The sequence below is a fragment of the Vitis vinifera genome, chromosome 14, assembly GCF_030704535.1.
Source record: "Vitis vinifera cultivar Pinot Noir 40024 chromosome 14, ASM3070453v1".
NCBI lineage: Eukaryota > Viridiplantae > Streptophyta > Magnoliopsida > Vitales > Vitaceae > Vitis > Vitis vinifera.
The window spans coordinates 24,441,887-24,464,559 of record NC_081818.1 but is presented as its reverse complement, the minus strand read 5'-3'; the positions used below and the strand labels follow the sequence as shown (position 1 = coordinate 24,464,559).

General features: G+C 35.6%; 2 protein-coding genes across 3 annotated transcripts; one reads left to right on the top strand and one right to left on the bottom strand.

The window, feature by feature from the left end:
• Positions 1-2,175: 2,175 nt before the first annotated feature.
• LOC100244618 (uncharacterized) lies at positions 2,176-22,527 on the top strand. The gene is made up of 16 exons (XM_059742728.1): positions 2,176-2,459; positions 2,809-3,034; positions 3,578-3,665; positions 3,765-3,826; positions 4,039-4,124; positions 4,230-4,303; positions 5,927-6,029; positions 6,429-6,557; positions 6,650-6,749; positions 9,265-9,384; positions 10,692-10,782; positions 10,850-10,919; positions 11,460-11,556; positions 11,628-11,836; positions 18,987-20,248; positions 21,460-22,527. The coding sequence occupies exons 2-16, from the start codon at positions 2,942-2,944 to the stop codon at positions 22,299-22,301; spliced, it is 3,426 nt and encodes a 1,141-aa protein (XP_059598711.1). The 5' UTR covers positions 2,176-2,459; positions 2,809-2,941; the 3' UTR covers positions 22,302-22,527.
• Positions 12,328-18,201, bottom strand: LOC104881638 (protein FAR-RED ELONGATED HYPOCOTYL 3). Of its 2 annotated transcripts, XM_010662346.3 has the most exons (5): positions 17,965-18,201; positions 17,426-17,588; positions 13,352-14,459; positions 13,102-13,254; positions 12,328-12,899 (listed from the first exon to the last, which is right to left on the bottom strand). In XM_010662346.3, exons 3-5 carry the CDS (start codon positions 14,318-14,320, stop codon positions 12,861-12,863), a joined length of 1,161 nt encoding a protein of 386 aa, XP_010660648.1. In that variant the 5' UTR covers positions 14,321-14,459; positions 17,426-17,588; positions 17,965-18,201; the 3' UTR covers positions 12,328-12,860. The 2 variants fall into 2 exon arrangements, with proteins under 2 accessions (XP_010660648.1, XP_010660647.1); XM_010662345.3 differs by lacking the exon at positions 17,426-17,588.
• Positions 22,528-22,673: the final 146 nt, after the last annotated feature.

Genomic DNA, 22,673 nt, shown 5'->3' with positions numbered 1-22,673 from the left:
TAAACTTCCTTTTCCAAATCACCATGTAAAAAGACATTTTTAACATCAAATTGTTGCAAAACCAACCAAGGTTACTAGTCGAAGATAATAAAACTCTAACAACATTCATCTTTACCACCAGTGCAAAGGCTTTTTGATAATCCACTTCATAAGTCTTAGTATATCCTTTAACTACTAATCTAATTTTGTATTTTTTTTAGAGTCTCATTAGTTTTGTTCTTCATAGTGAATACCCACTTACATCCAACTAGTCTTTTCCATTTAGAAAGTTTAACAACTTCTTATGTTTGATTTTTCTCAAGTGCTGTTATTTCTTTACTCATGGAATTCTCTTATTCTTATCCTTAAATGCCTCTTGAACTGTGTTAGGGATTTCTAAGGGACTTAGGTGACTAAGGAAGGCTTTGTGTGAGGGTAACAATTTGTCAAATGAGACAAAGTAGGAAGGAGCTAAGGTGTTAGGTGCATGTTTAGGTGTTTTTTCAAATGAAAATAGGCAAATTTTGGATCATTAGAAACAGGTTCATCCACATCTAATGAGTGGTGAAGAAAGTGAATTAGGAGAAGAAAAGAGTTTAGTGCCTATTAGGGGATCCATTGATTGGACCTAATGATGCTCAAGGTGAGACGAATTCCTTCTCAAATAGACTTGTAATGGTACAGTGGTAGTATTGTCAGTTTTTTTTTTCTTCCAATGATTTCTCAAATATACTAGATGAATTTAAGGGTTTTATGTCACGAACTTAATCTTTTCCTAAACTCGTGCGACACTTAGACAAATCAAGACCATTGACCTTGCTAAGTCAGCTTTACTTCCGATGTTAGTAGGCACACGTAGGCAACACTTGAAGAATATGAAGTTTTATTTCTCTCAAATGATGCTTTACAAGTGATTTGGAACTCACTTGTTTGGTTATGAAGTGATTTGGGTGATGTCTTAACCAAATGAGACCCTCATTTATTTATAGGTACCAGTGGAACTCTCTGGAACCCACAAAGGTTCCCTATTATCCTATAATTATCTAGAAGACTCTATATAAAAGCTATATACAAGTATTACAAGAAATGTTTGGAAGTTTCTAAAACATTTCATAGGCTTCCATTGTTTTCCACCCTTGATGTAGAGAATTGTAGGTGTCTCTAGCCTTTTCTAGAACCTTTCACACTCTCCCCACCAATGGCTAAGTGTAGGTGATTCTAGAAGTCTCCATAAGCTTTTTGCCCTCTATATAAGTCCATAGGGAGGGTCATTTGAGCAAGTTATGACATTTAGGATCTAACTTATTGCGATTTTGGTCACGGATATGAATATACGAGATATACCCAAACACTTTATGAGGGAGTTGATTAGAGCCATTGAAGTCGAGAAAAAAATTATGATAGGATATCCATTGAGGATCAATCATCCAAAACTCTAAAAGGCATTCTATTTATCAAATTTGTTGTTGTCAGAATAACTTCCCCTTAAGATACATTATTTTGGAATAGTAGGATTATGTATATATTTGTTGTGGGTCATTAATGTAAGAGGATGGATGGATAATACCTTTTTTCTTGGGAAAAAAAAAAAAGAATCGATAGAAATTGATTAAAGTATTTCTTCTGACAATTTGACTTGATAATTTTTATAAGGATAAATATGTCAATTTGATTATTTAGAATAAATTTTAAAATAACTTTATTAAACAATCTTAATACTTAAAGTAAAAATTAAGTAATAAATTTTAACTCAACAACTTAAATATAATTTAACTTAAAATCAATTTAAGTTATTAATAAATATTAAGTCCTATCATTAAGTTATTTTATCAAACATATTTAATTTATTTAATAGCTTAAATTAAATTATTAACTTAATATTTAATTTTAGGTTGTATTTGGTAAAAATAGAAGTAGAAATAGAAATAGAAATGAGGTTGAAGGAGAAATAAAAACGAAGACAAGGAAATAATTTTGTACAAAAACGAATTTGAATTCTTATGGAAATGAATTGTTGATCAGTAATCCAAAGCCACGAAGCGGTAAGGAATGCGATGGGAATCCCATTCCAGAACTGGAAAGACGAAAACGGGAGGGAGGGTGAGAGGGGGACGTGGCGTGAGAGGGAAGGAGGAGCGTGACTTTACATGGTCCCTGCCGCAGGGGATTCACCGTGGAAAGGTAAAAGTTTGCGTACGGCGGCAGAAGCGGTGGGTAAAGTATCACGTTTGTGCTATTGACCAAACGTCTAATTTCTCTCATGCCTAATTCTAATATTCTACGCCCTCCTCCTCTTTCATCTACTCTTCTGTCTTTCTCCTTTCCTGTTTCTTTCCCTTTTCACACCCAATTCTCTTGGAAGCGAATTTTTGTTTTTATTTCTATTTTTTTTTCGGACATTTTCTTAAGCAAATTAGCAACAACCAGAAACAAATCGTAATAATTGCTTCCATTGGATCCTCCTCCCTCAATCCCCGCAGGTAAATTCCCCCCTTTTTTTTTCCTCCATGATTTCCGCCTCGTCTTATTATGTTCTTTGGTTGGAATTTGCTTTTTCTCAAGCTTGTGTTTCTTGGATCTGTTTCTCGACTATCATACCGATTCTGCATTTCAGTCTTCATTCGTTTTCTTCTACTTTTGTTGTTGTTGTTGTTGTTTTTTTTTTTTTTTTTTTTGGTTGAATTAATTTTGTGAGGGTGTTGCCTCAAGATTTTCATCCACCGGTTGATTCGGATGAGTATGGGCCATTTTCTTGAATTCTACAGCTACCGCCTTTGTCTCCATGATTTTTCCTGGTTGAATTTTTTCATGATCTATAAAATCATGCAGGTGAAACACCGCAATCGAGACTTTTTGGCTTTGAATAGTTGTTTTTTGACCCTACTGGTATGAGAATCAGTAGCTTCACGGGGGACGGAACCGGATTTTGGCTCGGTTAGGTGCTCCAGGACATCTTTGATCCATGGGGGAGTGGGTGGTTGGAGCTATCATCAACGTATTTGGCAGCATTGCCATAAACTTTGGGACTAATCTTCTAAAATTAGGTCATAATGAGGTATGTCATTTTCTTTGAGCTGTCCAAGAAATTTGTTTGCTTCCGCTATTATTTATTAGCTCAGCTTTGCAACATTTGGTTTGATGATGTATGGCTCATTCATTGCAAATCATGGATACTTGAAAGGAAATTTTCAGTTGGTAAATGATGGTTTTTTCATGTCAAAAACTTTAACTGCTAATAGTAATCACTTTGGCCATATTTCCACCTTGGATCTGCGTCCTCAGAAAAGACTTCTGTTCCCTTGTACCCTATGGAAAAGAGTTTGTTGTACTGTAGACCACTTTGAAACTAGAATTCGGTCTTCTGCGTTCCAGGTTCATGATGCTTGAATTGTTTAAATTTCAGTTCTGACCTTCAGTAATCCACATTGCTCGGTTTGATTGTTTTGTTAGTTTCTGCTCCCTTTTCTGCAGTGGGTTATTATTGTTGTATGTTTGAAGCTCAGATCATTGAGAGAAAAATTGTATACTGCCACTGCATTATGATTTGCCCTTCACAACTTGTTGTAAGCTTTGACATTATCAGCTTAATTATTTTCAGAGAGGGAGGAGTTTGTTGCTAGACAATAACGGAGCAAATGGAAAGCTTGTACCAAAGCCTATCATATACTTTCAGACTTGGAGAGTTGGTAAAGTCCAATCTTATGCTGCTTGCTTTTTTAGATGTCTTCTGCTTCTGTATCTCAGTATCTCTACTTAGCTTTAAGCATGCATTTCTTGATATGCAGGTTTACTATTTTTCTCTCTGGGAAATTGTCTTAATTTCATTTCTTTCGGATATGCTGCTCAGGTCAGTTTGAAATAAATATTCCTTGTGCCATGATCTGAATAGATGAAGTTTTTTGATGTTCATTCTTTGGGTGACCATCAATACATGGTTTTTCTTTGTTAGACAATATAATGATGGTTGGATGACATTGATTTTTCTTTTCTTTCTAATTTATTTTTTCCTTTCTCTTGCCTTTGGCTTCCTTTCCCCTTCTTTTCTTTTATGCTGTGCAGTCACTTCTTGCAGCCCTGGGATCAATTCAATTCGTTTCCAACATTGCATTTGCCTACTTCGTTTTGAACAAAATGGTGTCTGTCAAGTATGTTCAAATCTGAAGTGAGCTTGATTTCCGAACTTTGACACTGTTAATATTTTGATTTCCATGTATACTGCTAAGTAAATTTGAAATATTGCTTCTTTTCAGGGTACTGGTTGCCACAGCCTTTATTGTTCTTGGGAACATTTTTCTTGTTGCTTTTGGCAACCACCAGTCACCTGGTAACTACTTACTTTTGTGAACTATTTTTTTTTGTTTTTTTCAATTTCATTAATATGCTGTTAGGGCTAAGTAATACTTTCTAAACCAAAATTTTCTGGTTAAGGACTTTAATGTTATGTTCAAACTGTAATGCACCCAAAAAATCAGGATATTTTTTGTTTTGATATATATATATATATATATATATATATCAGACTGATTCTTTTTATATTGTGGAAACATAACTGGACCATTTCCACACTGATAACTTGTTATCTGAGCCAGGGTTTAGGGACCAATAAAATTGGGATATTTGCAGCTTATATTGCTTTGTTTTAGTAAGTTGGGAAATTTGGCTATTGGCACAAATGGATCTTCTTGAACTCCAAAATATGGTAAATAGAACTTCTATATATATGTAATTGATAACCCTGAGGGGTAGCTCAGTTGGTCAGGCCTTGGGTTTGCTCCCCAATGGTCACCAGTTCGAGTCCCCTCAGGGCCACTGGAGGTTTACCCGGTCATTAACTTCGAGGCCCCATGGGATTAGTCGAGGTGCGCGTAAGCTGGCCCGGACATCCATGGTTATCAATATATATATATATATATATATATATATATATATATATATATATATATATATATGTAATTGATTCAAAAGGAAATGAAAAAAATATGCATGGAATGGGTATGCACAATCAGCTCGTGAAGTTGTGCCCAGTCTATAAGGGGAGTCTCATGAAAATATTGAGGAATATTTTGAAATTCAGGACACTGAAAATTTTAAACAGAAGCATTTTTTCACCTAAATGATCCAAAACATCACAGAAAATACCCATTTAGACTACTATCAAAGTCATGAGCTGTGAAATATATCTGTTAACTTTAGTTCAAAGTATCGTCCAAGACTAGTACATTTTGGATGAGTCGTATCTGCCTCTGCCATGGCCATGACAAGTCTGAAAAACAATTTGGTATTTTGCAATTCAACAATAACCTAGTTCTGAGACTTGGATATAAATCACTTGACTTGGCAAAGTTGTGGGATGACTTGAAGACATAACACTAAAAAAAGAAAAAAAGAAAAAGGATAATCTCCACATTTCTTAGACATTTCCCTCATATTTCTTGTTATTATTTTTATTTTCCATTTTCCAGGTATCAACAATTAAAAATTGGTAATGAGTGTAAAATGGGCATGGTAATGTTTTCTAGAGTTTTGAATTCTTATCATTGCCATAAGCGAATTCAAGAACATGCTTTTTAACTAATTAGATAATGTCAATTGTGAGAAAGACTTTTCTTAGTTAATTTTTTTAGTGCATCTAATGATAATTATTTTTAAAATTTTTATTTTTATTTATTTTTTTAGATTTTTTGAGCTTTTTAACTAGTATATTGTTTATTTCACTCGATACCATTCCAAGATTTCGAGATCCATTTGCCTTAGGACCTACAAGTTGTCAACTGATATCAAGACTTTGAACCATGCTAAAAAATGCATTAATACATTCATGCCATCCCCCCCAGGAAACAAGGAATACATGCACATGCTTTCAGGAAGTGCCTGGTGCAACTCATTTGCATATGCACCAAGCACACCATGCAATGGTCACTAAAGCTCACTGGTTGTCCTTTTTCAGTTTTCACACCAGAGCAGTTGGCGGAGAAGTTCAGCAACGCTACATTCCTGGTTTATTGTCTGATTTTGATCCTGGTTGTCGCATTGAATCACTACATTTACAGGTGAGAGCTACTATATCAGTACATTTTGGGGTAAGATCTAGTTGCATCTACTTCTTTTGGAGCTAAACTATTTGTTTTTGTCTTCAATAATATTTTTGCCTGTAGTTGTTAAAGACTTACAATATGCGATATGATACATTTTGTATGGAGTTTATTGCATGTAACATTCTATATCTTATCTTAAAGATATCTTACAATACATATATGATACTTTATTTTTTTCTTTATAAAAAAAATTATGACACCAAATATGTTGATATGATGCTTGACATGGAAAAATAGAAAAAATGATACATGATACATTTTATGAGTTAACAACTATGTTTTTGCCTATTTGGTAAAGTAAATTATAAACATCCATCTAGATCCTTGTTACAATATAATTTGTGGAATATGCAGGAGAGGAGAGATGCAGTTTGCTATTTCTGGACAGGACCTTGAGCCTTACTGGCACATGCTGCTTCCATTTTCCTATGCTACAGTTTCAGGTGCCGTAGGATCATGCTCAGTGTTGTTCGCAAAATCTCTGTAAGCAAACTACATTGGTTTTTATGAAATGGTGCAGGTAAAATTGTGAAAGCTACTTTTATTCCTAATATGCAGTTTCTTGTCTTGCTCAGCTCCAACCTGCTGAGATTGGCAATGTCTAGTGGCTATCAGTTGCATAGCTGGTTCACATACTCCATGCTTCTTTGCTTTCTTAGTACAGCTGGATTTTGGGTAAAGATCTCTTGTAACTTATAACCTTCTCTTTGCATGTTAAAATTAACTTTTGGTTGTTAAAATTAATATGCTGAGAAGCTCCTTGATAGGAATTGAAATGGAGCCTTTGGCTGTTTCTAGGTTAGTTTTAATCCTTGGCTGTTGGTTTAGTCAATGGCCTTTGGAGTATCATGGCCTTCCCTTAGGATGTTATTGGTTCATGGGTATCTTAACTGAGGACTGAATGTTATTTCAAAGTATCATATTACCATATTTGTGGTGTGCATAGGTTTGGAAATTTTGGTAATATGTAGGTTGGGATCTCCTCAAAATTGGGAAGATCTCTTACTGTCATAAAGTTGGTAACTATTTATTCTCATTAACTATTTTGCATGGGTTCTGGTACAAGTGTTGGGTATAGATCCTATCTTCTCTTTTATTTATTTATTTATTTTCTTTTGTGAGGAAAAAAAAATCAATTAGAAATCAATCAAAAGTAATATCTTTCATAAGAACTCCTCATCTTCTCTTTTCTTTTTTATTTCTAAATATTCTTATAAAAATTCACTTTTCAGCAAACTCTCTCTTTTCAATGTAATTACTTGCTAAGGAAGTTGAAAATAAATAAAGTAGGAGTATTCAATAAGGATCCCATATATGAAGCAAAGTAGGAGTATCTAACAAGGATCCCATACACATACTCATACTATGTTGTATAGGTATGTTGGGTGAAGTTAAGAGTCTAGGAATTATAGCTCAAAAGGGAATGAAAATAAAAGGAAAGTGAACTATTTTTTAAACTTTTATTTATGAGTAGATTTTAGAATATATTATTTGAAAAGTTATTATGTAAATGTACACTACTTCCCAAGTAATTTCTAAGATAACCAAATGCTCAAATGGAAATAAAACTTGATGAGAATCTCAAATTTTCAACTTCAACCAAACATTAAAGTGAGGATCTCAAAGTCCATTACATTGTGGGTATTTATTTCCAAAAATATGATTTCCATTTCCTACTTCTAGTTTAGATGTAGGTGAATCAAACATAAAGAGGTAAACCTAGATGGCATGGGATTTGGGATGACCTAAGAGGTCGAATTAGACCTTGTTTGGATTAACTTTTGAAAAGCCACAACTCTCTTTTAAGCTCAATAAGAGCTTTTATGCCTATTTGGCTAATTTTGTTCTAAAAGCTTATAGCTTAGAAAAGAGCTTAATATGGAATGAGGAAAATGTTGCTTCTTGTATAAGCTCTATTTCAGCTTGTACAAAAAGTTATTTTATGTTTAGTAGAACTTTTATGATACCAATATTGTCATTTAAAAATTGTGACTTTGGTTTCAGCTTCAGCTTCTATCTAAAGCCAAACACAAGAAGCTATCCCAAATGAGGCCTTACTCTCTTTTAGTCTTTTCTTGCATTTATCTTTTTCTTTTTCCTTTTTATTTTATTTTATTTTATTTTATTTATTCTCCTTCATGCTTGGAATCTTGGTCCAACTTGTCAATGGATGGGGGAGATTGAAAAGGACTTTTTGTGGCCAAGTTTTGGGTGACTAATGAAAACCATTTGATTGGTTGGGAAATTGTCTAAAGAGCCTAAAGGCAATGGAGGTTTAGACTTGGTATTTTGAACCTTATAAAGAAAGCCTGATTAGTAAATGGCTGTAAACGTTCCTAAGAGAACAAGGCCCATAACAATCTGTTTGTACAAAATTATGAATAGTGCATGGTGGAAAGGGATGTTTGTCACTGGGCCTTCAAAACTTGAAATCTTCCCTAGTACTTTAGCATTTACAATAATAACCCACCCAAAAATTAATGAGATGATTTTCAGATCTTTGAACATTTTGTCATCCCTGGTAATTTCTAAAATTTCCTTTAATTCATGAGACCCATCTAAAATAATAGGATTGTTCTCTAAGCAATTCTGGGGTTGAACTAAGAGCAAACTTGGACATCATGGAGCAATGCTTGTGGGGTTTATTTTGGAACTGACTGCAAATAATTAGGGGTGTGGGAGCAGAAATCCAGGTCTTGCTGGAACATCTGGGCAAAACTTTAATGAGAGGGTTATGTAATTTGATTGTTGAGGATGATGCTTCCACCCTGATTTTTTGGTTGTTTCAAGGTTAGGTAATAGTGCAATCCTCACCTCATTGGAGAGCTTTGAATCTTTCCAGGTGCTTGGATGGCCACTCAATCCTCCAATAAGGAGGTCTCATTTTTGGCTAACAGTGGGATGGGGAATTTGAAGACTTCGTTTTTGCCTCCTCTTAAGTTGTTGGTTTTACGTTTATTTGACCATTCTCATGTGTACTTTTCTAGTGTTGTTGCTTGAACAATTTGCTCCAAAAATCCTTCCTTGCATTGAAGATATATACAATTTTGATAGTTGATTTATGAAATATAGGATTGTATCTCATCCAAAAGAGAGAAAAAGAAAAAAGAAACAAAAAAAAATCAATGCTGCAATTGGTTGGACATGTTAAATTTTGCAAACAACTGATATATATTATCTCCTTCTGCAGATGGCAAGGTTGAACGAAGGGTTGTCATTGTTTGATGCAATTCTTATTGTTCCCATGTTTCAAATTGCTTGGACTTTCTTCTCTATTTGTACAGGATTTGTATACTTTCAGGAATATCAGGTGCTCTCTCTCTCTCTCTCTCTCTCTCTTATAGAACCTAGTGACTGAAAATTTAACTTAGGTCAATTTGGCTCCATTTTACTTGTGCTGCTCACTGGGATACTTTTAGGCTTATATTGCAGGCTCCAGCCCTGGAACCTACCCCTATAGATACATAGAATAGAAATGGCAATGGATCATTACAATTCTATCTGATTGAAAAATAAACCCTTCTTTGACTCCATCCTTCTTCTGCTTAGAGTTGAAGCTGAGCTCCCCTTGCTTTCAACATGCTATGGTGCATGTTGCCCAAGGTGCACTGGAACATGTCAGTGTATATTTCCATGATGCAGGAGGTGATATAACTGGAATTATCATTTCTGTGTCACAGTTGTTCCTGTAAAAATGGGAAATGCCCTACCTGTTAGTGTAGGTTGAACTATTGATTTAGTTTGAGTACAAAACATAACAGGAAGAGGCCCAACCTCATCATCCATTAGTTTCAGTTCCATATACACTCATAGCTCAGCTCTGGGTTCGAAAATGAAAAGCAACACTAGTCACTTTGACTTTAGGTGAAGCTGAACTGAACCAGCCCCAACCAAATTGCATCCCTTGACATAATGGGTTTACAATTAATACAGTTCCACATTTCTGCAGAATCAGGCAGCTGATATAGTAGGATTCGCAGGACGTAACCAGTAAATTAGTTAATAATGAGCCAAGGCTTGAGTTGCTCAGAGGGCTTCCAAGTGACCTCAGTTGGAATTTGGGAGTTCAAGCCCACTGCTGTAAAGTGGGGTTGTGGCTTTATGTTATCCAGAGGACTTTTGACTGACCTAAGGTTGTAATTGGGAGATCATGTCCACTGGGGTAAAATAAGATTGTATTTAATTGGAAGGGGTAATCCAGTGTCTTTATGAAACCTAAAAATCAACCACCTTCATCCTAAATTTTCCTCCTGGAAGCAACTTTTAGTCCCACATGTCTCTGTCACAAATACAGGAGGAAACCTATTTATATTGCTTTTATTTTGTACGAAAAGAAAATTTGTATAACATGTCTTTTGATGGGAGTTGTCCTACTATGCATTGCTGAGAGTTATTCATAAACATCTGCCTTCCACACTACACCACACCTCTCTTGCATTATTGATGCTCTGTTGATGCTGTACTCAGATTTCAGGACCCTTTATTTTTATGTTTGGATCTGTGTAGACCTGTGCTCAAGGCTTCTTGATGCTTATAGCAATGTTCAATTCTATTCTCTCTCTCCCTTCTCTTGAGTTTAGACCCATATAATAAGCTGCTTCACTGTTTCTCAAGCAGGTATTTGATACATTAAGGACAACAATGTTTATACTAGGAATGATGTCTGTGTTCATAGGCATTTCATTGCTGGCACCTGATGAGCCAAAAGGTATTTTAACAAAGACTTTCAATTTATAGAGAGGATAAAGATGGAAACTAACTGCAAAATTTTTCAGGTGGTGAAACCAAAGATAATTCAACTTTAGCATCCATCACATCTTCAAGCACTCCCACTGATACGGACAGGTAAATAATAAAATTGCTGATATGCTTTAAAATTCGATTATTTGGAAAAGAAGTCATGGAGATCTTGAACTTTCAATTCTTTTAATCTACTTGCATGCTTATCAATCAAAAAGATTTGTGTAGAGTGAAATTTTAAAAGTATGCATTCTTATAGTTTTTTGAATGAGGAATTAGGAATTAGCAAAAAAATAAGAGGAATATAATTCAATACTTAAATCTAACAAGGTTTATTCTTGTCTGCAAATTTTTTTTGAGAATTATTTTCTTTACATTATGTTTCTTAATAAATAGCAAATTATTACTGCCTTTTGAACTTCTAAGATATTACTGCTAGTTACTTCACATAGTCATGGAGTGTATGTAGGGATAGTTTCCTTATATGATTGCAACAGATAATTCTTCTTGTATTTTTCTTTCTTTATAAGATTGTAATAGATAATTATTATTGTATTTTTCATATGATGTATATTCATTTTTATGCAAAATTAAATGTTTCTCACTTGTGATTTTCAAGTTTTGTCACATTGGTATTTGTTGCAGGCTTATCACGCCATCAGAAGATGCACAAACTCAAGACCCGAGATCGCGTATGCAAGCAATGCTAATGAAGGCTACAGAAGCGATAGTCAAGGCAAAGGTACTGCTAACTTGCTTAGTTGACTCCTCTCTATGGATGCAATATTTTTAATAACTAATCTTTTTGTGCAGGCTGCTTGTTCATTATCACTTGGTTTTGGAGAGGATTCAATCAATGCATCAGCTGGTCTTGTGATGCCCATGGTGTCATCAAAGATAACTGGGTTCAGAGGAAGTAGTCCTGATGGAGGTAGACTTTTCTCTCTAAAAAACCCTGGTTGGACTAAAATCTCAATGGACGAGGATGGTGCAAAAATGCTAGACACGAGTTCTTCTATGCTGTCTTAGAGCATTGAATAGAGTAGTGATACGAATTAGGGTCTGATGGGGATGGCTTTCATTTTAAGGTCCCTGTTTATTGTAACAATTCTTTAGGTTTTATTGTTCTTTTCTTCTATTGGTTGAGCAATGTCGCACACTCATTCCACAAAAAAAGTGTCATAATAAGTATATGTATATACTTGTTCACCTTTTTGTAATGGAAAAAAAAAGAAGAAAAAAAGCTATGTATTGTTGTGCAATGTAACAAAAAGGAGAATGGTCTAAATGTTATTGAAAAAGGGAAAATAATGCCACCTGCTAGGTTCAACTTTCAGGCCAGCTGACACCACATAGATCTTATTGGTCTGAACTGGTTGCCAATTGGTTCGCCAAATATTTTGTGAACGATTGAACAAATATCGTTCATGACAGGCATGCTATTTCATGAACAATAAATCTCGCCTTTTTCTAAATTATAACGGTATGTTATGGAACCAAGAAAAAAAGGGGATTGATTACCAAAATCTGTGATCAGAATATTTTTATTTTAATAATAATATACAGAAGTTGGCAAATCCATAGCTACAGTGGATAGGATTAGCATTCCTACCTAGTCTCCTGAAATGGTGTGTTATTGAATGCCTGAAAGAAAGTATGAGAAGTACCCTTGATGAACCTTTGGATGGGGACCACCATGGATGTATCATTATTGATGAGCTTGAGCGGAGACAACCAAGCTTCTGGGTTCTCATCCTTTAGACCCCCTACCTGTACTTCTAAAGCTCTGCTGTTCTGCTCAAACGCTGCTCATTGTCAAACCACCATCCAAATTAATGCGGGACCTCCTTTCCAGAACTTCCACTTCTTCCTCTCAATCTTCTCAAGTCTATACGCCCAGATCTGTGCCACTCCCTCCAGCCATATAACTTATAAGACTTTTTTTTCAAAATATAATTTTCTTTACAAACAAACATGATGAGGTATTGATCCACCGCCCCAGGGTGCAAGTGCAAGCATATGCTTTGGCCCCCAAGAACACATGAATCAGGTTGACATTGGATGTTGATCTTCGCAATCCATTGTCTACAAAGGAACAAAAAGGAGGAATATCAAGAGCAGATCTCATCTGAAAACGAATTTTTTAAATGTTATTCAAGCTGGAGTAACCATTATCTGGCTTAATGTTTATTGATATAAGCTACAATGTTCCAATACAAACCTAAGCAAAAATCATATAGACTATGATGAAAACATTATGTAAATATTATAATGGACAAATAATTACCTGTGGCAACTGAATATGGCTTGGGAAGTCATGTTGACTACTGTAGAAGTTTGATGATTGAAACGTACTAAGGTTGGATTGTTGGCACATGACTAGATTGGGTGGTTGGTACATGTAACCCATCAATGGGTTGGCCTCGAGACTCGACAGTCCCTGCAAGGCAAATGTAGGAAAAACAATTATACAACTTCATGGTATTCAAAAGAAAAATATGATCTATGATCACTTTATTTGATTATCAAAGCACCACCTCTGTAGCTGGACTTGGAGTGGGGACCTGAAGTAGACAGTAAGGTGGCGGAGGACATGGGATGGAAGAATCAGTGTTTGGTGCGGAGGTTTGCATATCCTCATTTCTTTTCAGGGATCCTGACATGCTGTTCTGTTGAATTACATCACAGACAACATCCTCCTTTTCAACATTCCCTATATCATCACTTGCTTCTCCATTCGCAGCTTGTTTGCTTAATGCAGAAACTTGATTCTCCTCACAGGGTTTCATCTTCAATATTTTTTCCACTTCTTGCATCACTTCATCAAATTTTTCTACAGCAAATAGAAATGTTTTTCTGGATTCGGCAGCCCTCGATGATATCTTAACTGCTCTGAGGCAGATATCTTTGTAACGGCTTGTTGAGGCCAATTTAAGGTGTTCTTGCACCTTTAGGTCAGCTTCAGCAGCTTGTGAAAAAGCTAACCTCCTCTGTGAAGGTAGCATATGAACTAGATGTGGACCAACACCCTCATGATTGTGTTTTGCTTCAAAATGGATGACACGATATTTCCCATTAGGTTGACGAGAAATGGTCATCTGTGCCAAGCAACCAGTTCTTGTTTGCTTTCGGGGTTTCTTCACATTAATATCTCGTTTATCTTTCCGCCGATAACCTTCTTTGAAACAAGTAAACCTTCTTGATACCACTGTACCATTTACCTTACTCTTATTTAGAAAATCTTTCCTAACACTAAAACCAACCACCTTAGCATACCTATTGTAAAAGACATAAGCATCATCTTCTGATTCAAACTCCATTCCAACTTTTGGCACCTCATCTATGTCGTCTTCATTTTCTAACGAAAGTCTGGATTGCATTAAGTCAAACTGGGCACCTTTGGGACTATCACACTCTTGCTCTAAGTTACAGTTGACCTCGAGATGTTTGGCGTCCAGCTCCTCTTCATATGGACTAAATAATTTTTTATCGCTCATAGGATCCATTGACCTTTCACTGGAGGTCTTTATTTTACCCTGAGCACCAATCTATAGCAATAAGGGTTCCTTTTTACCAAAAAAAGGAAGGCTCCATTCACAGCATTAAGGTTAATGAAGAGTAGCTTCACAGTAGTTATCCTGTTGTCTGCATGAATCAAAATCAAATAAGTGCAGATTAGTGATCCATATCATGCTTCATTTTTCTGTTGTGTTTATTAGTTTTAGGGACTCAATCTGAGGTGTTCAAAGTTTTAGATCGATCAATGCAAAAATCAATTAACACCTTCCACGGTGTGATTTAAAATCAGGATGTGCATACAGAATCATCTGGAAACGGTCTTATGTGGAAACATGTTTCTGAAGAACAATTGATAAAACTGTAGTTATCAACTCATAACCATGTCACACATCATTTTGTATTTCTTTTTACCATGTACTGTAAGTTCACATCTCTCAAAGCATCCAAATCATTTCCACTGTGTTTGGTTCCAAGAAAATACTAATGAAAGAAAAAAAAAATGTGAAGGAAAATGATTTTCTCATGTTTAGTTTTACTATAAAAAATAAGAAAGAAAATCAAAATATAATTAAAATTAGTTAGAAATTTATGCATTTTCAAATTATTTAATCTTTATATAGAAGAGTTAAAATAAGTGAAATTAGTTTGAAGTAGTATATAAAAATAATTTATTAACTTTAAATTTATTTTTTTATTTTCCCTCACTTTTCTTTTCTTCTGTTTTTCCTTTTTACTTTCTTTTCCTCAAATTTTCGAGGAACCAAAGATAGCCTTCATGGAAGATAGTAAGGATAAAAGAGGAAAATGTATGATCAATTTAGACATTCTCTCTCCCATGTTTCATATAATCTTCCAATTTAATGCAAATTACTGAAAATAAAAATAAAATACTGCTAAGCTTGATGTTTTAAAAGTTACTATCAACCAAGAGAAAGCAATATCTTAATATTTTGCCACCTCTCTCCATTCATTCTTTTTATCACAAACAAACATTTTTTTATCAGACAAATAGAATCCCCTGCAAAAGAAATCAAATGTTTGGCTCCCTGCTTTGCTAATAGATTCACCACCAGATTAGCAAAACGAATAAACCCAACAGAAGGAACATCACAATCCTCTCGATTCATTAGATCTCTCAATTTCTCAACCAACTATATTTCTAAATCTATCCAACTCATTTTAGGAGATTATACCATGTTATATGAGCATATGCATTTACTAGTGCCACCACTTTTTCAGTACATATGTAAAAGACGAATACTACATTTTTGATAATATGCTTAACCAAGTACAAAATGTTCATGGACAAATTGATCATAGAATCAACAAAATAATCCCATTAATAAATAGTAATATTCCAAAAGTTGCAAAGCAAAAAGTGTAGTAAACCTATATATTTCTCGGTGGTATATTTGAAGTCTTAACATTCTAAATTCATTATCCCTCCCCCCCTCCCATGCCCAGCCTACCTCAAACGATGAAAAAAAGACTAAAGAAGAAAACCCATCCTTTAGGTAAAATAGAAATGAACGAGAATGTAAAACCCCATATTAAATTCTAAGCACCACAAGGAGAAAAACTCTATAGAGTGAAGGTAAAAGAAAAAAGAGACTTTTTTTTTAGTTTTATTTTAACTTTAAAGTACCTTTACACAATAGCATAACAATCTTTCTTACAACTGTGTTTGGATCCTAGAAAGTTCCAGGGGATGTACAAGGAAGAAAAAGTGGGGAAAATATAAAAGGAAAAAGTGAAGGAAAATAAAAATAGGTTTCAACTCAACAAATGTTATTTTACATGTTATTTCAGATTGATTTTTCTTCTTTTCCTTCCATATAAACAATTAAGAATTTGAACATGTATAAATTTTTAATAATTTTCATTGTATTTAATTTTCTTTCATCTTTTCCATGGTTAATAAGGTGGGAATTTGGAATTCCCTGCTCTTATTTCCTTTCCCCAATGCTTTTCTTCATCCAAATTAAGCATAAAAGAAAATGCAATTTTCTTTTTTCTTAAAAAAAATTAGAAATAGCGAAATGAGGGTATATATATTATCTTAAGATGCTATACAATATCATACAGATTAGCTAAAAAATATTGTAATGGACAAAATAAAAGCAGATAAAAATAATACATTAATAATACAAAAATCTCCCAAAAACAAAGGTTTCCTTCTTGAAATTAAATTCTACGACTCTAAGTTACCTTTTCCCCATTTCAAAGTACCAACTAGACTCACCTTATACAAACCAAAATTTTCACATAAAGAGAAAATTCTCCGTGTGAAAAGTTCCTATCAAACAAAAAAGCCCTAATCATATATTTGACACAGAGAAGGAGAGATGAAGGATTGGATAATTTTCTCCATTATAAGCGTTTTCTGAATCAAATAAATTCTCCATTTACAAGCATTACTTGATGTTTAGTCTTGTTTGTAAATGCTCTCTCTCTCTCTCTCTCTCTCTCTCTATATATATATATATATATATATATATATGTTGATGTATCAAAGAAATAAATGATACCAAAAGGATGAGTTGTTCTTCAAATCAAAGTTGAACAAAATTACAAACAAAAGGTTTCAGTCCAGTCCCTACAAATGTGAACCTATATAAAAATTAATATTATCAAGGAATCAAAGAACCGGGTGAACACTAAGGGATCTTGCACATCTTTCTCTCACTTGATTGTAGATAAGAGTATGTTCTAGGAATGGAATTACTTCTATATTCTTTTTTGTTACCTAATACAACCCTTGATCTATTAATTTTGTGCGAGAAATGATAAAAGACGTATTACATGTTTCACATAGAATGAAAGTTTTGCTACCAAAAAACAAAACAAAACAAAACAAAACCCTAAGAACCATTTACATTCAAATAAAATTGACTGTGCATTCATTCAAATGAAATGTTAAGAACCATCTATTGATTCCATGGATTGTAAGCCATTTTTTGGATGAATATATTCATTCTGGTTCCACCCTATTCCTAATAAAAAGAACCCTAAGAAATATACAAAGGAAATTAGGAAAAAAAAGTACTAATTGTTCAAAAGTTAACATCCTTCACTTGTAAAGACACACTCACACTTGAGATTTGAGAAAGAGGAGATAAAGAAGAAATTTTCCCATCTATCCAAGGGGAAGCTATTTGGTTTATTGAAACTGAAGGCAGTTACTCTATCCATCCGCTGTGTTGCAGTAGGGGATCCATCCCAATTCTCTCAATTGGGAAGAGTTCGAAACTGAGGCTGCCCACATTCAAAGCCACATTGAATTTAAATTATATAGATTACACAATTGGGAAATGGTGCAGACATAGTAGCAAATTTGAAAATTGGAAACTCAGGGCTGATGTATGAACGAGAAAAATGCAGAAATAATTGGAAGAACATCCTACAATGAAATAGCAAGTGAGAAATGACTTGAACTTGAAAGGGGTTCTATGAATCGGTTATGTTTTAATTTCCGTTCTAAAAACTCGAAAGTCCGGCGATCGGTGGCCATGCCCCCCTCCTCCACAAACAAGAGTAAACCAAACACCAACAAAAACCCAGATACAGAACAACTCAAATCAGGTAAATCAAGCAAACCCAATAACACCAAACAAAAACCCAAAAAGAATACCTGAATTTCTTCCAAGAAATCAACCCAAATCACAGCTGAATGTGTCGGAGGCCCCCTTCCCCCCTCCTCTCCCTGTACCGTATTTAAGGCAACTACACCCTTTTTTTCCCTTTTTTTCTCAATCGGCTGAAAGAGTGAGTAATTCATTCATGCATTTGTTTTCCAATTTATTTTATTTTTTTCTTATTTTGTTTTAAATATAGTCTTCTGAATTTTTCTTGACCTGTGAGCCTGTGACTCTTGTCACAAAAGGAGGGAATAAGTTATAATTTGACATATCATTCTATTGACAATTACATACAAAATAATTTCAACTCTTATGAAATTTAAATAATCAAATGCATAGAGGATAAGAAATAATCACATCTTGAAAATTTCCTCCTTTAAATTTCCAAAAATAAAAAATAAAAAATAAAAAATCATCCCCACATATAAAAATGAAATACTTTTTTTCTCGTGACAAAAAAAAATATAAATCATATGTGATAATTGTTTTCAAAAACAATTTTATGTTGTTTTAAAAATAATAATAAATATGTTGGAGAATCGAAAATAGAAAATTGATTATTTTTTTCTTAAAACAAAAACTAAAATGTTTTTGAAAATTATTTTTAAATGTTTTGAATTATGTTTAAAAGTTGTTTTTAAAAATAATTATATAAATATAAAAAAATAATTAAAAATAAAATAGTATTTATTTCATCCTTTTAATAAATTAATTCTTAGATTTATAATATTAATAATAATTTTGAAATCACTTTTAACATATGTTCTAAAATTTTAGAATAGAAAATAGAATTAAGAAAAAAGGAAATCCATTCTATTTTTCATTCATGAATATGTTTAGATTATTTTTAGAAAATATTTTTTAAAATTTCAATTAGAAAAAAATATTTTTTTACAATATTTGTATATATATATATATATATATATACTTTTCTTTCCAAAATCCCTTCTTATGTTATTTCCATTAGCATTCCCATGTAGAAACTTGGCCCATTCCGTAATGCCTGGCAATTGTGACCAACCAAGCATCAGGGGGAAGTGCATATGGGCATGAAGGCCAACTGCATCGCCTTGATAAAGCAATGTGTCACCCTCGAAGCTCTCAAATCGCTTCACGCCTCCATCCTCAAATCCCACCTCCACCCCCACCTCTGTACCAGCCTCATTGCTCAGTACGCCTCTCTTGGCTCCATTTCTCACGCCTACGCCCTCTTTTCTACCTCCCATTCCTCAAATGTCTTCCTCTGGAACCACATCATCCGAGCCTTCTCAAACACTCCTCATTCCCGCAATTCCCTGCGTCTCTACTCTCGGATGCTACAACTGGGCATCCAAGCCACCAATTTTACCTTCCCTTTTCTTCTCAAGGCATGTGGGTGTCTTGCAGATTTTGAGTTGGGCGCTCGGGCTCATGCCCATGTGGTGGTTTTCGGGTATGAGTCGGATGTTTTTGTTGCTAATTCTCTGATGGCCATGTATGGTAGGTTTGGCTGTTTTGACTTTTCACGACAAGTGTTTGAAAGAATGCCTGAAAGAAATGTTGTTTCGTGGAGTTCAATGGTGGGAGCATACGCCCACAATGGTCGTTATGAAGAAGGGTTGCTGTTGTTTTGGAGGATGCTGAACGAGGGTATTGCGCCCAATAGGGGTTCCATAGTGAACGCGATGGCATGCATTCACAGGGAGCATGAAGCTGATGATTTTTGTAGGGTTGTGATTGATAATGGTCTCGATTCGGACCAGTCTGTGCAAAATGCTGCAATGGGGATGTATGCTCGATGCGGAAGAATAGATGTGGCTCGGCGATTTTTTTATGGGATTCTTGACAAGGATTTGGTGGCTTGGACTTCCATGATTGAAGCTTATGTTCAAGCTGATTTGCCCATCAATGCTTTGGAGCTTTTTAAACAGATGAAATTGCTAGGAATCGTCCCTGATTCTGTGACCCTTCTCAGTTTGATCCATGCTGTTTCAAATTTAGCATCTTTTCAGCTAGCTCGCTTTGTTCATGGGGTAATAACCCGGAGCTTCTTCAAAAATCACATTGCTCTAGACACTGCAGTGATTGATCTCTATGTGAAATGTGGAAACTTAGAATATGCTAGAAAATGTTTTGATAGGATGTCGGCAAGAAATTTAATTTCTTGGAGCACCATGATTTCAGGATATGGGATGCATGGCCATGGGAGAGAAGCTCTCTGCCTGTTTGATCAGATGAAGGCTTCAATAAAGCCAGACCACATTGCATTTGTAATGGTGTTGTCTGCCTGCAGTCATGGTGGACTGATTGCTGAAGGATGGGAATGCTTCAAAGCCATGAATAGAGATTTTGGGGTCACACCTAGAACTGAACATTATGCATGTATGGTTGATCTCTTAGGCCGAGCTGGGCGATTAAGCGAAGCTCAGGCATTCATTGAAAGAATGCCAATAACTCCGGATGCTGGAGTTTGGGGAGCACTACTTGGAGCATGTAGAATTCATTCAAATTTAGAAACAGCTGAGACAGCTGCAAGACATTTGTTCAATTTGGACGCAGAGAACCCAGGTCGGTACATCCTCTTGTCCAACATCTATGCTTCATCAGGCAAGAGAAAAGAAGCAGATGATATTAGAGCACTAATGAAAAGTAGAGGGGTGAGAAAAACTGTTGGCCACACAATTATAGAGATTAAGAACAAGGTGTATACATTTGTGGCTGGGGACACATCAAACCCACAAACAGATTTGATCTATTCCGAGCTGAGGAAGCTAATGGATAGAATTCAAGAAGCAGGATATGTGCCAGATTTGAGCTTTGTATTACATGACACAGAGGAAGAAACAAAGGAGAAGATGCTGTATGCCCATAGCGAGAAGCTGGCAATTGTTTTTGGGCTGTTGAATTCAGCACCAGAAAGCGAGATACGAATTAGAAAGAATCTTAGAGTTTGTGGGGATTGTCACAATGCCACAAAGTTCATCTCAGAGGTTACGAAAAGGGAAATTATAATGAGAGATGCCCACAGATTCCACCATTTTAAGGCTGGATCATGCTCTTGTGGGGATTATTGGTAAAAAAATTTGCCCACATATTCAAGGCAATGCCATCAATTAAGATAAAAGAATAGGTTAAATGCTAATGCGTAGAATGTTATGCATGATATACATTGTGGGTTCAAATCCAACGAGTTAAGCTGCTTTAATCCTGCATGTTAATCTCAAATCCTATGAGTGAAAGCTTTTAGGAAAATTGATTGTCCAATGCGATAGCAGAGCTTGAGGTGGCTGTTCCAATGGCCGACCATTACTACTGCTATCATAAAGCAAGCACCAAAGGACACACTGTCACGCACGTATCGCACGTGAGGGTGGTGGTGATGTATTTCAATGCCTTCAAGGGAAAGAAACCACTCACTCCCCTATCCTGACATAAGGTGTCTCTGGCTATGGCTGCCGTCCTTTGCTTTTTGTTTTGAGTGTGTTTGAGTTTTGAAGATCTGTGACTAGAATTATTATCCATGGAATCCAATACCAGTAGAAATAGCATTCAAGTCAAAGTGATGTCCTGCAAAGATCTCAGAGCATTCAACTTCTTCCAGAAACTCTCGGTCTATGCAATTGTGTCTCTGGTGAGCGATGATCCCGATCAAAAACTGGAGCCGCACCACCAGCAGCAGCAGAGGACGCCTGCAGACAAGGAGGGAGATGGGAACCCGGAGTGGAATCACCTCATGGAATTCAATTTAATCGAGGGCTTTGGCCTCCACCACCTCTTTATCCATTTCGATCTGCGCTGCGAAGGCCTCGTGTTCGGAATCGGAGACAAAGCCCTCGGAGAAGTTCGCGTCCCCTTGGATGATCTCATCCAACCGGACTCCAACGGAATCATGAGGTTTGTGAGTTATCAGGTGCGTTCCGGCGACGGAAAACCAAATGGGGTTTTGAATTTCTCGTACAAAGCAGTGATGAATGAAATGGGGAAGAAGGAAGAGATGGGTTGTTCATCTCCGTCTCCGGCGAATGAGATCACAGGGTTTCCGATACGGCATCAACCCACTACTCCTCCACCAACTCTATATCCCACCTTAGAATTGGAAATTCCAAGCCCCTCAACTCCTCAACAAATTCAGTATACATCCCCAGGAACAGGATCAATGCAACACCCGCCCCATCAGCCTTATTATCCACCACCACCACCACCACCACCTGGTTACTATCCACCACCTCCACCGTTACATCCACCACCACCGTTATTTCCGCCACCGCCACCGCTGCCGTACTACCAGCATCCTCCACATGGGGTACATTCATGGGGGCCCAACCCATACTGGGGTAGGTTTGATAGCTGAGGGAGGTGGGTATGGAGCAGGGCAAGATGGCAGGTAAGGAATGGTTGGTGAGGAGGGCTTCAATTATTGTAATGTAGCTGTTGGATGGATGGTTAGAAAAGGCCCAAGTCCTTCACATATTTGCCCCTTCCACTTTGAATGGTTGGTGGTTGCCTTCTCATCAAGATACTCTTGCTTTTATACAAATAGTATCTGATATTTGCAATATATTTGATTGTTTGAGCTTTATAGTTTTTACCTAAATTTTTTTAAAGGAATTTGAAGATTTTTTCAAAACATCTAAAAGAAATCATTTTCCAAGCATTAGAAAGTGATTTCAAACCTCCCCAAAATACTTGACTCTTAATTAATGGTCAAATAGATTGTGAAGTA

Coding starts and splice junctions, on each gene's coding strand:
- LOC104881638 (XM_010662346.3), bottom strand. CDS start 14,320: ATGGATCCTATGAGCGATAAAAAATTATTTAGTCCATATGAAGAGGAG. Junction 13,255..13,351: donor CTCCAAGTCCAGCTACAGAG/GTGGTGCTTTGA, acceptor TTTGCCTTGCAG/GGACTGTCGAGTCTCGAGGC. Junction 12,900..13,101: donor GCCATATTCAGTTGCCACAG/GTAATTATTTGT, acceptor GTTCCTTTGTAG/ACAATGGATTGCGAAGATCA.
- LOC100244618 (XM_059742728.1), top strand. CDS start 2,942: ATGGGGGAGTGGGTGGTTGGAGCTATCATCAACGTATTTGGCAGCATT. Junction 3,827..4,038: donor CTTTCGGATATGCTGCTCAG/GTCAGTTTGAAA, acceptor TATGCTGTGCAG/TCACTTCTTGCAGCCCTGGG. Junction 4,304..5,926: donor TGGCAACCACCAGTCACCTG/GTAACTACTTAC, acceptor GTCCTTTTTCAG/TTTTCACACCAGAGCAGTTG.